The sequence below is a fragment of the Bolinopsis microptera genome, chromosome 7 (assembly GCF_026151205.1).
Source record: "Bolinopsis microptera isolate Bmic1 chromosome 7, MBARI_Bmic_1.0, whole genome shotgun sequence".
Taxonomy (NCBI): domain Eukaryota; kingdom Metazoa; phylum Ctenophora; class Tentaculata; order Lobata; family Bolinopsidae; genus Bolinopsis; species Bolinopsis microptera.
In genome coordinates, this window is record NC_087078.1 from 14,399,953 (window position 1) to 14,418,984 (window position 19,032).

Genomic DNA, 19,032 nt, shown 5'->3' on the forward strand with positions numbered 1-19,032 from the left:
TAGGACACGAAGCAAGTTGATAACTTAATGTAAAGTGTTACATTTAATCCAAATTGTGTTTCTATGAAAAATCTCATTAAAAAACATCTTAAATCTTACAAAAACAAAATGTCCAGTCACGAAAACATAAGCCTTATATTGTTGACGGACTCAGAAGCAAGACCTTTCATTTGCAATTCCATTCTTTGAAAATTATAACAATTATCAGAACCTTTAAATTATCTGACACAAATAATTGCACAAATTTCATGCTGAGATCATATTATTTAACACAACAACTTAATTACACAGGGCAATAGGGTCAGTATGCCCTTCAAACACATAATGTTACGAAAGTCATTTGCACGAATCTTAAAAACATTTTCATGACTCGAAAATGAGTTTGAAAATTTTACCAAATACGTAAAAATAATTATAAAGAACTTTCAATTTGGAAATTCTCTGATAAAAACATAGGTAAAAAACTAATCATCTGGTGTTTCATCATGATTAATACATCAATTTAAAATTCAAAATATTTTATCTAACAAAGGTAAACTTAGAGGAACATTACGGCCAGAGTAAGGAGCACTTGTTCAGATAGACCCCCGAAATAATGTTTATAAACATATATAAACGTATATATACGAAAATAGCTTTGACATAGGTAAAAATGGAAACGAGAGTAAAGTAAACACTAACAGTAGGCAATATAGAAGTATAACTGATCTCGAGCAGGTTTATTACTAGTTGATAGGAAGAGATTGTGAACTGGTTGATATGAAGAGATGAATAATAAGAGCCTACAAGAGGGTTGAAAATAGATACTTGTAGAGGTTGAGAATTTGAGGCTAGAGCCTAGAACTCTGAAAAGAACTGGCTGAAAGGCTGATAACTAGATGCTAGGAAATGTTGTCTGACTGGGTAAAGGTTGGTAACCGCTCGTCAACTGGGAGGGTTTCATTAAGTTCGTTAACCAGAGGCACTAAACCGTCCACCAGTGTGTTTATATGAGCTAGCTGCTGATTTATCTCCTTAACTGAGCTCTGTATGTTGTTACTCCACACGTTATACACGTTGTGCTTTTTCTCTGTTATAGCTGCAGGAGAGAAAACGTTTGACGCAGGAGAAAACCGACTGTTAATTTTAAGTGTAGGACTATTATTTATTTGCTGTTTTAGCTGCGCTGCAGCAGGGCCATCAACTGAAATGACCACCCTTACGCTTTACTGCGGACAACCATGGCTACATAGTTACGCTGTAGAACTTCTAGAAAAGTGTTTACTTACCAAGAATTAGAGCAACTGACTGGTCAGCTTGTTTGATACTTCTTGAGAGTTGGTTTTGCTCTTCAGATACCACAACTGAGCTTTGTCTTAAATGTTCTTCGTACACAGTAAACAGCTGCATACAGGAGTATTTTGGTAAGGTTGAGAAAATTTGAATGAAGGCAGGGTGTATTGTTGTGTTTTACGGAAAGCAAAGTTAGTTTTAACTATAACTTATAAGATGCTTTTTGCTTAAGCACTCGGAATGTTTATGATTAGTGCTCGTTTGATTATTGTCGTACATATAACAGAAGGTTTCACATAAAAATCAAGGCTGAAAAGGTTTGGCCTTATGAGGCATGATTGTCATGCTTAAAGTGTAGATATTTTAGGAAACTTTTCTATGAATGTGTTCTGATAAATGGAAATTTTTAGGCTACAGAATCGAAATCGGTTTGCAATAGAATTTCACGTTATTATTACTGACCCTAAGTCAACCTTAAATGTTAGGGGTAAAATACATCTGGTATATCAATAATTAAAAAATATGACTAAAATAAATTGTTTAACTAATTGACCTCATCCCGTTATTTAACTAAAAATGATTCACCTCTATCAAATGTCGGGGGTTAAGCTGTCTGAGAGCAGCATGATCGGAGGCCAAGATTCCAAAGCTCGCACTGTGCTGTAGTAAAGGCTGCAATTTTGTAACTGTCCTCTTGATAGGTTCCTGGATTAGGAGGTGGTCATAGGTAAAACTCAAATATAGTACATTATAGTAGCAGGATGCTAATAGAACATACATCATAGTAGCCTAGCAGGTAATAAATAGAGAATAAGTTATAATAGCAGGATTAAAATATAACACATAATATAGTAGAAGAGTGTAAATGTCAATCTGCTCGATTGTTTAGATTAAGACGGTTGACTCGGAAACTTTTGTGAATTCTAATCTGAGAAAGCTTTCTACAAGTTTACAAAGTAGGATCCTTGAAAAAACTTTCCGAGAGGGCCAGGGGTGGTGGGCATGCTAGGATACAAGGATACAAGGATACAAGGATACAAAAGTGATAATTATTTTATTGAATTCACAATAGTTATAATTCTGAAATAATTTAAGGTTACACAATTCTAGTTATTTACAAATGTGTAGGGATAAAATAGAAATGTTTTATAATACTATTTTTGAGGTCCTGTAGCATTATGCATTGGCCAGTATTTGAGTGGAAATCTGGGCTCTTATAGTAGGCTGTAAAATTTTCGTTCACAGAGAGAATTGAATGGATTGCTCTTGCTGTGGCAGTAAATTTTGTAGGGTCTAGTGTTTTATCGGATAGCAAACCGGCTAGGTCAGTAATATTTTTGGGATGGAAGTTAAATTTTTCTCTAACTGAGGAGTAGAGTAAACAGTCAGTTAGAACATGAATTTCGTCCTCAATAGGCTTAAGCCCCTTGCTGAAAAAGCAAAAAGTGCACCATCGATGTTCTCTTGGTACTAGGGGGGTTTCGTAACGGCCCCTCTCAATGTAAAGATTGTGGCAGCTAATACGAAACCTTGTTAAGCTTTTCCGAGCATCGGGGATCTTAACCACTCCTAAGTATGTTTCTGGTTCAAAATCATGTTTAATTTGATTGTAGAATTCTAATTTAGGTGAGGATGCCTTGGCAGATTTCCAGGTATCCACAAATTCTTCCCTCATGTTGTGACTGATTTGGGTAGAGCTTGGATTTTGAAGAGGATGAGTGGGGGAAGTTATATTTGGTGAGAAGATTAGAGATGTTGGTGTACCAAGGAAGGCCCAGCATAATCTGCTCGTGAAATGCAGCGGAGAGGAGTTCATTTTCAGTGCTTTCAAGACGACTATAGAAATCTATTGCAAGTTTGCAGGCTTCAAAGAAGAGGGGGTGGCGCCCACTTTCGCCCCAGCAGCCTATATTTGATGCTTTTGAATGGACAGACAAGGACCACTTGATAAACTTAAGGTGGAATCTTTCATAGTGGTCTTGTGAGATGTACCTGAGAGTATGCTGGGGGTTGGCTTTGCTATCTGTTTTGGAGAGGTATCTCATGGTTTTTGAGTGAGGACATAAGATTTGGCAGCCATAGAGCAGTATCGGTTTTATTAGAGAGTCAAATAGAATGTTTAGGGAACGGTGAGAGAGGGCATCTTTGACGATATTGCCTTTGAGGCCATAGAGAGCACGGAGAGCCTTGGCCCTCAGTTCAGTATTTGCTGCTGTAAAAGATCCATTTCTGTGGAATATAATGCCAAGATAGCAGTATTTTTCGGTGTGTTGGATGGGCTGGCCTCCCAAAATGAATGTTTCATAGGATTGTTTTCTTTTAGGAGGGCAGAATATGAGAATCTTGGTTTTTTTAATGTTTACTTCAAGGCCCATAGAGTTACAGAAGTCGAATAGGATGTTTATATTGTCTTGCAAGGCCTTGGGACTTAGGGCAAGTAGGACAAGATCGTCAGCCCAGAGCAGATGTGATATTAGGACGTCAGCTAGAATAGGATAATCACCAACAGATTTCAGGAGAGATGACAAGTCGTTGATATAGATTTTAAAAAGGTCCGGTGATAGGGGGTGTCCCTGCTCTGTTCCTTTTCCAATGTCAATATTAGGGGACAAGAGTTTGGAGATTTTTATATGAGCTATTGAGTTTCTATACATATCACTTAGGCAATTGAAGAAGTTTCCAGTTATTCCAAGGCATGTGATTTTGTGCAGAAGGAGGTCCCTACATACAGTGTCAAAGGCCTTTCTTAGATCAACAAAGCATGCATAGAGGCGAGCTTTCTTAACCTTGGTATATTTGTCAATGACTGTCTTAAGGGTAAAAACGTGGTCATTTGTTTGAGCACCCTTCGAGAACCCTAGTTGTTCTTTTGGGTCAGGGCAGTAGAGCTTTTTGAAGTGCAGGAGACGCTCAAGTAAGATGCTAGAAAATAGTTTACCCATACAGCTACCAACAGCTATTGCTCTGTAGTTGTCCGGGCTGAAAGGGTTGCCAGACTTGTAAATAGGAGTAATGATGCTGGTGTGCCATGGATAGTAACCAGAGACCAGTGAGTGGTTGAAGTTTTTGAGGATGGCTTTGAGACAAAGCGGAGTTACGCTCTGAAGCATCTCGTTGGATATCAAGTCGTTTGAGCAACTTTTACCTTTTTTGAGATTTTTGATGGCAGAGGTCACTTCAGATTCTGACATGAGCTTATTTAGGATATCCAGATCTGGTGGTTCAGGGTAATGTTTGTGATTGTGGTGAGTGAGATCTGGCTCCTGGTCTGGTTTTTTATAAAGGGATGCAAAGAAGTCATGGAAGCTAGCTAAATCAAATTTGTCAAGTAAGGGGCTAGTGTCATGTTCTTGTTTAAGCCGTTTAAATTTTTTCCAGTCGAGTATGTGACCTTCTTCTATAGCTTCATTTAACTTCTTAAGGAAAGCTACTTTCTTACTGTTTACAAAATTGCTATGCTTGTTGCGTTGCTTAAAGTATTCTCGTCTGAGGATACTGTTACAGTGCTTACTACCAAGCCGGTTTGCTAGCCTATTTAGGTTCCGCCGCGAGGAGTTGACTTGTGGGTCGAACCATTTCTTACGGGCAGAATTTTTGGGAGGCTTTTTCACTTTTAAGGCTATATCAGCAGCACTGTGGAGACATTTTATGACTGCATCGTTCAGTTCGTGATTGCCCTCCAGAGTACTGCTAAATTCATTTGTCACAATGCTTTCCAGATTGTTGATAATTTCGGGCGAGGTAAGGGCTTTTTTAAATAGTGAATGGGAGGTGTTGCTATCCCACTTATAGCCACAAGGAAAGTTAGAAAAGTCTGGGAGCTGGAAGTTTGCGACAAATGGTTCAAATGTAGTGAGTTTCAAGACTAATGGACAATGATCAGAGTATGATGTAAACTCTTTTACTTGGAGAGAGTTTACATGATCTCTTGCCCATGAGGTGATTACAAAATAGTCAACCACACTGCTTCCATTGTATTTGTGACAGGTCATTTTTCCAGTGGTGTCCCCAAGGGTACGACCATTAAGAATTTTGAGTTGGTTATTGATAACCATGTCAAGAAAGTGTTGGCAGTGGGGTTCAGATATTGTAAGGTCAGAATTATTTCTTGGTTCTTCTATGTCGTGCTCGAGTCCAATGTCGTTATAGATGTCATGGATGGCAGGTGCATTACAGGAAAGGATATAGTCTGGGAGTTTTCCAGTTCTTGCATTTGCATCGCCACACATAATAACTTCTCCCTTTTGACGTAGTCTGATACAGATAGAGTCAAGAGCAGAGAAGGTATTAGCAGTATAATCTGGATTCTTCTTGACATAGGACGAGTATGCAGGGCTAATATAATAACATACCAAAAATAGGTCAAAATCAAGTTTAAAAAAGTTCTTGTCCAGTTTAGCAACAATAATGTCATGCTATGAGTTACCCCACCCTGCCCAACAAGAGTAACAGCAAAAATTCTTGGTATGTAAGCGGCCACTTTATTTCCCATCCCCATGTTTTTAACATTATAATTTTTTGTCCACTAGTTATGGCATACTATGGAATCATAATTGTGATGTTAGCTTTGTATTGCGAAAGCGTTGTTGAATATCATATAGCTACTGGCATGTACAGCAAACAGATTGTTAAATTCTGTCTCCATTATGTATTACGCAAGATCGTTTATGCTCATGCCATTGAATGTACATTGCCTTTTAAAGTCCATTGCCCCTTTCAGCCTTGAGGACGTTTTAGGATCTAAGAAATGTCAAACAGTATATATACAATAAATTAAATCAAGTGATGCAATTGGCAGAGCACAATCGTAAATCCTGAGCAATAGATACCATCTATCCCTCGTAGCTCTTCTCCTCAGGTATGAGGACGTTTTAAGCATAGATGCTTAATATTATAAGGATTATATGTAATGAGGGCAGTGATTACAGTGGTTTTAAGCTTGAATAAAAGTCAGGCTTGAATGCCCGAGGTCGATTTGCATCTTTTATATACAATGAGACCCTGATTTACAATTTAAATGTAACCTGATTTACTCTAAACCCCTTTCCCCAAAATTTTTGGAAAATGTCTACATTTTAATTTGATATCCTCATGCTCCTTTGAAATATTGCTTATAAATGGGTCCTGATGTATGGCGAGCTTATCGGGCGTGAAAGCAATATAACAATATACATATTTATAAAGCTACAACAAAGTACAATGGACCAGTTAAGAGGTATTAAAAATTGTGTACCTTACTTTTGTCATTACATGATGGATCTTTGTTTACAACCACAATGTCACCTCCCCCTGTTTTACTCTGGTCGGCACCCATTATTATCTAGACTAAAAATATAATAATTACAAATTATAATTATAAATAGATCTGATTGATTCTTTTTGAATTACAAGTGTTGTGTTTAGTAGAGAAGCTGTTTAATTAGATTCTATATACAAATTCTTACAAGGAACCTGAGCTGGCCCTGATGAATTTCTTGAGAAAGATCTTAAGAACTGTGTCCAGAGCCTTGCATACCCACTAAGTGTTTGTGTGACCTGTAATTCTCAACCGAATCCATACCCCTGATTGGAAGCTGAAACTTGTGGTACAAGTGCACTGAAGGATGATAAGTCTTCGATTGTATTGAAAACTACAGTTCCATCTCATATAAAATATAAAATTATTTGCAGTACCTCTGGCCTTTCTTAAGGCTGATCTTCTGAACAAAGTGCTTCTTTGTGAAATGTGTTCTTAGATTTTTTTAAAAACTTTTTTTTTTTTATATCCTGTCATCACTCCTGGAGTAATGGATATTATATGTTTATTTCACTAAAGACCACTAAAGACCACCTTAGTGGTCTTTTTAAAGTAAAAAAAGTAAAGTGAAGTAACATTTATGACATCAAATCATCACACATGTCTACAAAATATCATTGCACTAAGCTATGTGGAAAAATATGTAATAAATATTCCCCCAACAAAAATGTATCAAAACATTATCCTATTTTAAAAACCTAATCAAACTTCCCAGTGGAATACAGATTTATAAAACGCTTTTTTGCCACTTAAGGATGAATCAAAAGATAAGATGTTTCTCTTTATTACTGACATAACTGGCTCCCTCAATTTCTATTAAAACTTCATTAGAAACATTCCAAAAAAAGCAATTATTTATAATACTTTTAGAAATCAGATCTTTCTTAAATCTTTCTAATTTAATTTTAAAGCCTAAAACTGTCACAGAGTTTTTGACGTTCGGAGGGAATTTGTTCCAAAATGGAATTAATACAAATTTTTAAAAATACAAATTTAAATTTTGATCTTTATTACAGATTAAACATTCACCTACCCATGTGCTTTCGCGCCACTGTGGGCGCGCTTGTTTTACAAGCAAGCGCAAGGGCTCTGGATAGAGCAAAATTAAACATATCATAGATATCATAGATAGCAATAAAAGCCGCGCGTCAGCTAATTGCCTCCACTTGGATTAATAATAATTTCAATCACAAATAGACAAAACCCCTTAAAGGATGGCAGCTCAAAAGGCTCAATGCACCATCGGTAAGCTCAAAGACTCGAGTGCCAATGATATATGGCTATTGGCTTTTCCAAACCCCTTTTCGCCGCGATTGGCCCAGTATGGTCCTAATTTGTATCACGTTGTGACCCCCACGGTTGTTTCGCCCCTTTATCGTCCTGACGATACAGGGGGAGCCGTATGACCCGCCGCGCACGGGTGCGCGGCTCCCCTGTATCGTTGAAACTCTTAACTCTATATCGTTGAAACTTTATATTATAGTGAAGCGACAGTGGGAGTCACCACGTGCATGATACAAGGAAAAAATATTTTTGGATAATCTTGATTTTAATTCAACTTCTTATCTACGATGCATGATTTGTTTTTGGTTCCAAAATAAAAATATAAATAAATTCAGTTTTTAATATTTTGAAAGATTGAAACAACTTTTAAAATGATTATTAAACAGACAATTTGCAAAAGCCCAAATGTCATGTTTTTAATTTTTAGTTAAGGCGCAGTTTATATCTCCGCCAAAAGCATCACATTTTAGCATTAATGCGTGTAGTTTTCTCAACTATTTTCACAGTCGCGCCTTCCTGAAGTTACATTAAACAGCCTCTTTTGCTTCCTAACATACCAGTTTATAGGAAGCAAAATATTATATATAAGTAAAGTACAGGTGGTTTAATTTAAACAAACGGCTTGATATGAGCTTGCGCACGACATTAATAATTAAGTGATTTGCACGCGTGGCGCATTTCAATCGTCAAGCATGGCTGATGGCTAGCACATAACATTCAATTATTCTGTCTTATTTTGTTCCATTTTAAACTGTACGATTAATTGCGAGTGTGTTTTATACACATTTGAGTTCACAGTTGTGAACTTTATTTTCAGTATTTTATGTGACAGAGATTAGTTTAACTAATATTTGCTTCTCCTAAATCAGCTTATTTTTTAACATTTGATCAATTATTCTGTCTTATTTTGTTCCATTTTAAACTGTACGATCAGTTGTGAGTGTGTTTTATATACATTTGAGTTCATAGTTGTGAACTTTATTTCCAGTATTTTATGTGACAGAGATTAGTTTAACTAATATTTGCTTCTCCTAAATCAGCTTATTTTTTAACATTTGATCAATTATTCTGTCTTATTTTGTTCTCTTAAATTTGATCCTTCGAACAGCTGTTGAGCAATGAAACGCAAACATAATCTTAGCAAAATGAATATATTTCTTTTATCTTCAGCATTTAATCAGTCACATAATCTGAGAATATCAATGGTTAGTATGAAAATGTCAAAAATTCTCATCAAAAATGTAGTAAAGTCTCAAAAAATTAATTTAGCATCTCGTCAAAATGGAATAGTTTAAAATCAGAACAAAATTAATGGCATATATTATAATAATGTGGAGTCTGCAGTAGTTCATTAAATCAAAAAAACGCATAGCAAGGACTAGGAATAGCTTAACTCTAACAACTAGATCAAACATCTCGTGACAACTATTGTAGTTTTAATACTGTCATAACAAGGACTAGGAATAGCTCAACTCTAATAACTAGATCAAACATCTAGTCTCGTGACAATTATTACAGTTTTAATACTGTCATAGCAAGGACTAGGAATAGCTCAACTCTAATAACTAGATCAAACATCTCGTGACATTTATTACAGTTTTAATACTGTCATATCAAGGACTAGGAATAGCTCAACTCTAACAACTAGATCAAACATCTCGTGACAACTATTGTAGTTTTAATACTGTCATAGCAATAACTAGGAATAGCTCAACTCTAATAACTAGATCAAACATCTCGTGACAATTATTACAGTTTTAATACTGTCATATCAAGGACTAGGAATAGCTCAACTCTAATAACTAGATCAAAGTTCAAACATCTCGTGACAACTATTGTAGTTTTAATACTGTCATAACAAGGACTAGGAATAGCTCAACTCTAATAACTAGATCAAACATCTCGTGACAATTATTACAGTTTTAATACTGTCGTAGCAAGGACTAGGAATAGCTCAACTCTAATAACTAGATCAAACATCTCGTGACAATCATTATAATTTTCATACACAACTGATCGTACAGTTTAAAATGGAACAAAATAAGACAGAATAATTGATAAAATGTTAAATAATAAGCTGATTTAAGAGAAGAAAATATTAGTCAACTGAAATTCTAATCTGATAAAGTGCACTGCAACTGTAAACTCAAATGAATTAAACAAATTCACAACTGATCGTACAGTTTAAAATGGAACAAAATAAGACAGAATAATTGATCAAATGTTTAAAAAATAAGCTGTTTAAAGATAAAGGAATCATATCAGACGAGTAGTTAAATGCGGGGCGAAGGTCTCAATTGAAGGAATAAATTGCTGCAGGGCGCGGCATAGCAACCATCCAATGCGCAACCATCCAATGCGAAAATTTAAAATCACATTTGGATATAATGCGCGTGAGTGCTTACAAATTTGCTTTTGGCGGAGATATAAACTGCGCCTTTTAGTTAAAGCCTAGCCTAGATTTTGTTTTACTTAATATTGTAGCTACGAGAAGCATGATTGGATGCGCGGCGCGGCCAAAAAGTTCCATGACAGGTGATACTCGTAAAATATTCGTTTTGAATATTACCGGACCGTCTCGGACCGTCGACGAGTCCAACTCGCGCGTCCTGGTAGGTTATAAACCTATAACCAAGAAGTGCATCGCGCTACAATTGTTAATAAAATCTGTTATTGTTGTAGGTTTATTTTGTCATACGTTGTATGACCCGCCGCGCACGAAGTGCGCGGCTCCCCCTGTAGCGCTATAGTGAAGCGACCGTGGGGGTCACCACGTGATACAAGGTTTATTAGTTCACATACAACATAGCCATGTGACTACGCGTACTGCGTGACGCTTAATTGACGATGTCAATTCATGGCAGCTCGGCGCGGCACAGTAGCGCATTTCGCCGATCTAGACGATCTCTCGCTGTGAGTAGCCTCATTGAGTGCGCGGCGCGGCACAGTAACGCATCGCGCTACAACGTGACGCGTGCTACTGCAAGCGAGAGGGCTCTGGTTAGTTTATAAGCTACCAGGACGCGCGCCGAGTTGGACTCGTCGACTAGATCCTGGAACAAATTTGGAACAAATATTTTACGAGTATCACCCGTTAATGTTATTGTAGCCAGTTTGCAGCTATTTTAAATGTTTACCATCATTATACAAATAAGTTATAACATATATAACATGTATAATACTTTTTGACATTCAAAAATAATAGCAAATTAAAACCATTATTATTTTATTTCTTCATTTATTTCTTCATAATATAAAAAGCATTGTAGCGTAAATAGCTTTTATTTTTTAATTTACAATAATCACTTTAAAAATGTACAAATAGTTTGACCACAAATAGTTTTACCACAAATAGTTTGTCCACAAATAGTTTGACCACAAATAGTTTGACGAAATGTCGCATACACAATATATATATTGAATATAAAAATTGAATATCGGCGCACAAATTTTAGGTTTATAACCTATACCAGGACGCGCGCCGAGTTAGACTCGTCGACGGTCCTAATATATGGAACAAATATTTTACGAGTATCACCCGTTAACGCACAATTAGTGTCCGATTAAAATTGAGCGCTGTTCAGTTATTTTTAAACTTCGCCTACCACTGTTTAATGTTTTTAATGGATATTGTGTTGGGTCCAGTCGTCGTTAATTCATTGTTACATCGAAAGGGTTGTAATACTAATAACCAGTGGCGTAACGAAAGGCCCTGCTGACCCCGCTGTGCAGGGGGGCGCCGTCTTAGGGGGGCGCCAAATCGTTGTTTGAATGTGGGACAATTTCGAAAACTTAACTAAAGTACTAGCAAAACTGCGCGTTTTGCTCTAGATACACACTTTTTTAGAGATTTTACCGGCGTATTCTTTAAAATCACCTAATTTGTTCAATTTTAGGGAGGGGCACCAAAAAGGGAGGGGGCGCCAACAGGGGGGCGCTTTTTTTTCAGCAGTACAGGGGGGCGCCAACAGGCAACGTTACGCCACAGGCAACGTTACGCCACTGCTAATAACACCTTCGCTTCTGAGTGCTGATACAATATAGTGTCTAATATATAGTGCCCCACTGTTATTTGTTTTGAAACTCCTCGCCAGCTAGTCTGAGGTGACTTGCAGTCTATGCTGATAATACCTCTGCAAATTATCAGCTCTCAGTGTCCACGAGTTTTAGTGGATATAATTCCCGGAAGGTATTAAAAAATTCTTGGCAGCGGTCAGCCTGTCATTCCGCCATATTATATCTTCGATCAAAAATTGTGTTTATGAACGTAACGAACAGGTAAAATATTTAGTGCTAAAATAGGGTATTGAAACATTCTAAATTCCGCATTCAATTTCTGTTTTATCTGTACATGGACGTTTTTAATTTCCCGCTGCCTTTGAATGTGAGTCTGATTTATACTAGATAGATTATGTTTGTCTCTGTTGGCCTTCTGTAAACTTCTTTTATTTCGTCCATCATACAGATGCTTAAGATTTCACGCTCAAATTAATTATCCTCACGAGATACCTCATCAGTCTTCTTTCTTGTTCAACGTCCACAGGTAATAACTGAACACACTCAAGGCCGAGAACCAAAGTGCTGAGGGAAGCATGAGAATTCCAGCGAAATCGTAAAGCTTTATGAACAATCCCAGAACTATGAATGCACTTACTGCTGCTAAACAAGCTATCAGGAAAGTCTGAAATTGATGTATTTATGTAACTATCTTATACATTTTATAAATAAAATCCGACGAATTGATTCGGAAAATATAATTTTAGTAACTTTAAAAAAGAAATGAACTAAATAAAAAGTAATGTCAATCACAAGTATTTACTTAAATCACAAATTATGTCACGGTTGCTCAAGTATGTTGTTGCGGTGATTGAAATGTGGCCAATGTGAGGTTTTGATCGATTTACAAATTGATCGTATTTATTTGTGCAGTAATGCTTTATTTGCTATCTTAAAGTATAAATAGTTACTATTCTGTTTGTTCACATCTAATACAGTACACACTAATATTTTACTAACCACCATCAGCTCGTTGTACCCAAACAAGAAAATCGGCCACATTAAACAAAGCGCCTTGTAATTCGCTACAATAGCTACTGTTAATTGATTATTAAAGACTTTGTAGTTTGATGCTATGATGACAGCCAACGCAGCTCCACCCTCTACTAAAGTGATGAAAACATATCCAGTTGCTGCTATAGGATAGCTTGTGCCAGTTGGTAGGAGAGTGGGTTTCATCATTTTGTCGTATCTAAGATATTAAAGATTGTGAACTTTAAGCTTAGTGTCTACCAATGAGCTGATTGCTGCTTCCAAGTGGCTTTTCATCCTCGACTAGTAGTTATAATAATGCATGTTCCTTTTGGCGAGACTTTTCTTAAAATTTATACAGTGATTGTCAACCAAGAGAGAATTTTTCCCAAAATTTGCTGTGTGTTAGTTTCCCCAAATATTATTTGGATCAGGTATATAAATAGATTTGGACATTACTGATACGTTTTTCACTGCAATGGAAATATTATTATATGTATAGCTGACTCACCATAATCAAGTTTTCGAAATGAAATAGCACAGCTGGCCAAATAAAGTAGAATGCTTTGAAGAACAGAAAGACAGCTGCAGTTGATACACTCTTGAATAATTCATATCGAGACACTTGAAGTCCAGCAAAGACGGCAACCCCATCTAACATGCCTGTAACCACATATGCTGCAGCAATGTATCCAAAAGAGGAACCAGGTGTCCAAGATGGTTTCTTATATTTGTCGTAACTGGTTGATATATGGTGAATAAAAAATCAGTACAACCCACATTTAAAAAGCTTCCCCCTACTTTCCTTAATTCTGAGCACTTCTTTTTCCAGATTCATTTTCCTTAATCCTTAATGCAATGGTACCTTAATCCTGATCAAAGTTTTTCTTAAATTTAGGGCCAGCTTTTCATTTGTGGTATGTAATCTGTCTGAAGCTGTGTGCTATTTATACCCATTGTTTGATCCCTATCATATTTTGTGATTTACTGCCTAGAATTCTTGCGGATTTTAGTGATATGTTAGTGATATTACGATTGTTGTTGAAGTTTGATGTGTTTGATTGATGATAATATAGCCACACCAGGTGCTTACCAATAGAATCTGCACAAAGTAGAGAAGAGATAGTATGTATGCAAAAAATGCTGTTTTGTAAAGGGTCAGAGCTAAGAACAAGGGGGTCCAAGTGGCAGCATTGAAGACTTCCTGTTTTGAAGCAAATAATGAGAGCCCCATTCCCTCAATAACGCTAACTCCTGTATTGACTACTGCAAGGAATACAAAGGACCACTCTGGAACCCACTCTGGCTGTTTAAGAGCTTTGTATCTAAAATTTTGGCCATATTAGTTTTCAAATTAAATTTAGGTCAAACTGAGATACTGCATCCATTAGATTTAGGTTTATACACACTGCACTGTACGCTAGTTTAATCAGTATTATATCACATATGGATAATGGATAATGCATAATGGATAATGCATAATGCATAATGGATAATGGATAATGGATAAGGTAAAACATTATTTTATATTTTAGACACTGTTATATTGTGTGCTGTTAAACGAGGCAGAAAAATGAAGTGATCGATTGTTATATTTATCTTTTGACACCTACCACAAATGGCTGCACTATGAAGAAGTAAGAAAATGGCCATGCATAGAAGAAGGTAAGGAAAACAGCAAAGGCAAAGAGCATTGAGCATTTCCATCTTTCATTTGGAGTACTCTTCGATACGATCATTATTGCTGCTGCACCATGAGCAAGACTAAAGCCAAACCAAATACTCATCAAGAGTTCAGCCATATCATCTGGCAACCATTCTGGTTTTTTCATTGCCTCATATCTGGAGAAATAGATGGTTTTAAAATTTTCAGCCTCTCAGAGATTAAAGCTATGTCCCAAGGTCCAAAATTTTTGCAGCTGGTTAACATGCAGGCTAGCTTTACAGCTTTTCAGCACAAAAGAATGAAACCCATAATTTGGATGCAGCACACAGCTTCAGACCATTATAATAAATTACAATTAAATGCATTAAAAATTTGTCTATTGAAATATGAATTTATTTGAAGAGTACGTGAAGATAAAATCTAAAAGTTGGGATGCAATGTCATTGAAAAGGAACTGTTGACCCTGAAAATAATTATCAATAAATCATGTTTATACTTATAAAACCAATGTCATTGCATCCCCTTCCAATTTCCATTTAATTATGCAAATTCAATGTTCATGCTAAAACTAGCAGAGAGAGACAAATTAAGCTAAACTTTCAACTCACGTGTCTTTGCTGGTATCAAGCCAAGTAAACAGTGTAATGGTAATTAGAGTTGGGATAAACAGACAAATCACCCACCATAGCCATCTTCCTCCATGACAGTTATACATATTTTATCTTTTTCCCCCTAGAATTATATAATATGCCACTTATTCTAAGCATATAATAAAAAAATTACTTGTTGAATTTGTTCACGAAAAAAAAGTTGCAGACTATTGCACACTAGCTTTAAAAGGTAAACAATATTTAATACAATTTTACTTCACTAACAAGAAACATTTACATTTTAAAATCAAAACTGCATACACACCATACAAATTGTGACCGACAACAAAATGCAGACTACACACAACACTGACCTACAAACACTCTTGTACCAGGAAAGGAGACTGTATTACGTCATGTGTTGAACACAGCTACAGTTATTATCCTATTGTTTTCAGTTATAAGCCAAGTGACATGTTCTCACTTCACGTTCCTCAATACAGTAGAAAATAAATGTTATTCGAGGCTCAAAATCTGTCGAAATAAAGTAAACTTTTCCTCGAGAAACAATTATAACTGCTACCTTGGCGCACATATTTATTCAAGTAATTATATATTATTACGTTTCCAATTTAAATTGATGTCAATTAATTTGCTCATTTAAGCATTTAATTGAAGTGTACAGTATTGGTTTCAGGGGATAAAGTATTCTCCTTTTTGATTAGATATCAACAATTTATCTGGGATTTGAAATAGTAATAGTCTCAAACACAATTTATTATTATCATCATGGACACTCTTTAATAATGACATTCAAATAAATAAATCCCTAATTCCAAGGAGAAAGTCAGTATGAAACGAAGTAACTACCTAGACTGGGATACCTACTTTATGTCAGTTGCATTCCTCACATCCCAAAGGAGTAAAGACCCAGTAACCCAAGTGGGAGCATGTATTGTAAATCCAGAGAAAAAAATCGTTGGCGTCGGATACAATGGAATGCCAACAGGATGCAACGATGATCAGTTACCTTGGGGTCGTGAAGGAGAGACAATGTGCGAAACTAAATATGCATTTGTGTGTCATGCTGAAATGAATGCAGTTTTAAACAAGAACTCTGCTGATGTGAAGGGCTGCACAATTTATGTGTCCCTGTTTCCTTGCAATGAATGCACTAAAATCATCATTCAAGGTGGCATAAGTAAAATAGTATATTTTTCTAAGAAGAACAGTGATTCTCCTAGTCATAAAGCTTCAGTAAGAATGCTTGAACTTGCTGGAGTTAGTTTTCGGCAGTTTATTCCAAAAGAAGATAAGTTTGTCATTGATTTCAACGTTTATCCTGATGTCAAGTATGAGGCAATTGAGACAGAGGAAAAAGAGAACAGTGCAGGGACCTCAAGTACAGATGGCTGTTAAATTTTTAATATATAATCTCATTGTTATAAAAAGACTCAATATAAATTAATGACTATTTTAATAGATTTAGATATTCTTAATTTTTGAAGCTTGTAACCAGTAAATACAAAACTTTATTTAAATATTTATAACTTAAATAAATAGCAAATTATTGTCTGCTACTGTATTAGACATACCAAATTGTATATTTTATCTTATAATTAAATTAGGTATATTTAATATTTGTTTGTATTCGATTCACCAATTTGATGGCACATTTCTTATTTTAAAAATTGTTTATGCATTTTTAATTATTATTATGTTATGCTTTTCTTAAATAAATAAAATATTTATTCCTTTGTAAGAACAGTTATTTATTAACTGTTAAATCATATTTTTTATTTTTGGTGACTCATGTTTTAAATTGTTCAGGTTCAACCATGTTTGACTATCTTTCTATGGCCTACAAACTCAAATATTAGCCTATTTTATTACTTAAACTGAAGTTTGCAATCTTTACTCGTTTATAGTCGTATTCAGTCTCTATTTTGGTATGTTACAACTTATTCTCAATGTGCTTACAGATTTGGAGCACCGATAATATAACGAATTGTCTAAAATTTCAATTTGTATCATATTGTGTTATAATCATAAGTTGTAGTTATAAGTTTAAATTTATTGAATACTTATACTTTGTAAATTTAACTGATTGTCGCTACAGGAGGGTCATGGTACAGATGGATTTGATTCTTGCAACAGCAGGATTTGATTACATGATCAGATTGTGGTCCCCTCATAATGCTACTTGCTTCAAGAAACTCGGTCATAGAGACAGTCAGGTTTTTAATTTTGCTGCTTTTTTTCTAAATTTCATATGAATTATAACCTTGCATTATCGTTACGACTTTCAAATTATCACTGATCAGAAATAATTATTATTAACGTTATAAGAATATAAGAATCTATACCAAAGGTTTCTCCCTAGAAGTAATCCCAATAAGTATCAAATAATCACACGTCTATTTCAAGGTGAACAAACTCGACATTTCAACTGATGGTAAACACTTGGTCGCTGCTGGACACCAGCAGATAAGAGTCTATGATCTGGCCTCCCCCTCTCCCTACCCCTCAATGACCTACGATAAACTCAACAAAAACGTGACCTCTGTAGGATTCCAGAGCCTGAAACAGTGGATCTACACTGGCGGAGAGGATGGTTTAGTTTGTATCTGGGACATAAGAACGGCTGTGTGCCAGAGAAAGTTAAAACTGCCCTCTGCTGTAAACTCTGTAACTTTGCATCCTGATCAAACTGTGCTGTTTGTAGGCCAGGAGAACACATCCTGTTCCTACTGGGATCTCAGGCAAAACAAGGAGGTTGTGATACACAAAAACATGACCAAAGAGGGTAGCATTCAGAGTGTGTCTGTCAACAACATCGCCAGTCAGCTTTGTGCTATTGACAACAAGGGTTTGTTGCGGTTGTGGGACATTAAGGATATGAGCCAGCCCAAATGTGTCACTTCCGAACAGTGTCACCTGACAAGAGGGCTAAAGTGCACTTTCTCCCCCGACTGTGAAACAATCGCCACCACAAGTTCCGATACCACAGCTCGACTTTGGAACATCACAGAAGATGGGATCGTGTTGGACAAAACATTCTCGACTCCTGATCAAAAGTGGGTTTGGGACGCGGTATTTTCTACGGACTCACAGTTCCTGTTCACTGCCTCTTCAGACGGGACAGTGAGATTGTGGGACTCCCAAGTTGCTGGTACTCCTAAACAGGAGTACGCAGCTCATCAGAAGGCGGTTGTGTCCATTGCGTTCTGGGATAGGGAAGCGGCAAACTTCTACTCTAAGGAGAATAGCACGGAGTCTGAGAGCTGAGGGATTGTTTGGGTGTTATGAGTTGTGCCAACTTTTATTTGTGATTCTTTTCGAACATTGGTTGTGACGAAATGTTTGCGGCGGCCGGCGACATTTAAGATTAAAACTTTTAAAATTAAAAAATAAATTAATAATTTGTACTACTGTGCAGCTGAGACCTTTTTTATATATTATGGTTTTAATAATGTACATTTTTGCACTCGATATCAGTCTTTGGCGTGAATATTTGACCAGTATTCTTTCGTGCATGACAGGGTTCATTTTGAAGTTTTTGAGCTTACATTTTCATTGTGGAAAACAAGTGTTGGGACTGTAAAACCGATGACTTTTGGAAGTGTTGACTTCTCTTTTTGATGCTCTTTGATTAAATTTTATTCATGCTGTACCCAAAATATTTTGATTGTATAAATTTACGTTGTGTTTGTTGTTGATAATTTTTCCTATTATTCATTATTTCTGAAACCGTTTTGTACTGTATAATTATTCACATTATGCACATAAAAAGTTAATTGTTCTGTTGTTCCTAGAATTAATTGGATTAGAGACTTCTTATCATGCTAAGAAAACAATTTTTAGGACAGCAATGTGATTTTTATCATCTACAATAT

General features: G+C 36.1%; 3 protein-coding genes across 4 annotated transcripts; 2 read left to right on the top strand and 1 right to left on the bottom strand.

Moving 5' to 3' along the window:
* Positions 1 to 12: 12 nt before the first annotated feature.
* Positions 13 to 6,639, bottom strand: LOC134817997 (uncharacterized). 2 transcript variants are annotated; one of them, XM_063827402.1, is made up of 4 exons: positions 6,506 to 6,639; positions 1,858 to 1,977; positions 1,269 to 1,383; positions 13 to 1,078 (listed from the first exon to the last, which is right to left on the bottom strand). In XM_063827402.1, exons 1-4 carry the CDS (start codon positions 6,584 to 6,586, stop codon positions 882 to 884), a joined length of 513 nt encoding a protein of 170 aa, XP_063683472.1. In that variant the 5' UTR covers positions 6,587 to 6,639; the 3' UTR covers positions 13 to 881. The 2 variants fall into 2 exon arrangements, with proteins under 2 accessions (XP_063683472.1, XP_063683473.1); XM_063827403.1 differs by having other exon boundaries at positions 6,511 to 6,607.
* A 9,341-nt stretch (positions 6,640 to 15,980) lies between these two features.
* Positions 15,981 to 17,084, top strand: LOC134818139 (deoxycytidylate deaminase-like). Its single transcript, XM_063827572.1, has one exon. It carries the CDS (start codon positions 15,989 to 15,991, stop codon positions 16,553 to 16,555), a length of 567 nt encoding a protein of 188 aa, XP_063683642.1. The 5' UTR covers positions 15,981 to 15,988; the 3' UTR covers positions 16,556 to 17,084.
* Positions 17,085 to 17,259: 175 nt separating this feature from the next.
* Positions 17,260 to 18,925, top strand: LOC134818991 (target of rapamycin complex subunit lst8-like). The gene is made up of 2 exons (XM_063828738.1): positions 17,260 to 17,373; positions 17,564 to 18,925. Exons 1-2 carry the CDS (start codon positions 17,263 to 17,265, stop codon positions 18,422 to 18,424), a joined length of 972 nt encoding a protein of 323 aa, XP_063684808.1. The 5' UTR covers positions 17,260 to 17,262; the 3' UTR covers positions 18,425 to 18,925.
* The last annotated feature ends 107 nt before the right edge of the window (positions 18,926 to 19,032 follow it).

Bases quoted from the DNA above. Each gene is read 5' to 3' on its own strand.
- LOC134818991 (XM_063828738.1), top strand. From the start codon at position 17,263: ATGGTACAGATGGATTTGATTCTTGCAACAGCAGGATTTGATTACATG. The intron at 17,374-17,563 runs GTTTTTAATTTT...GTCTATTTCAAG, and splicing joins TCGGTCATAGAGACAGTCAG to GTGAACAAACTCGACATTTC.
- LOC134817997 (XM_063827402.1), bottom strand. From the start codon at position 6,586: ATGGGTGCCGACCAGAGTAAAACAGGGGGAGGTGACATTGTGGTTGTA. The intron at 1,978-6,505 runs GTACACAATTTT...CTCCTAATCCAG, and splicing joins CATGTAATGACAAAAGTAAG to GAACCTATCAAGAGGACAGT. The intron at 1,079-1,268 runs GTAAGTAAACAC...TCTCTCCTGCAG, and splicing joins GTCAGTTGCTCTAATTCTTG to CTATAACAGAGAAAAAGCAC.
- LOC134818139 (XM_063827572.1), top strand. From the start codon at position 15,989: ATGAAACGAAGTAACTACCTAGACTGGGATACCTACTTTATGTCAGTT.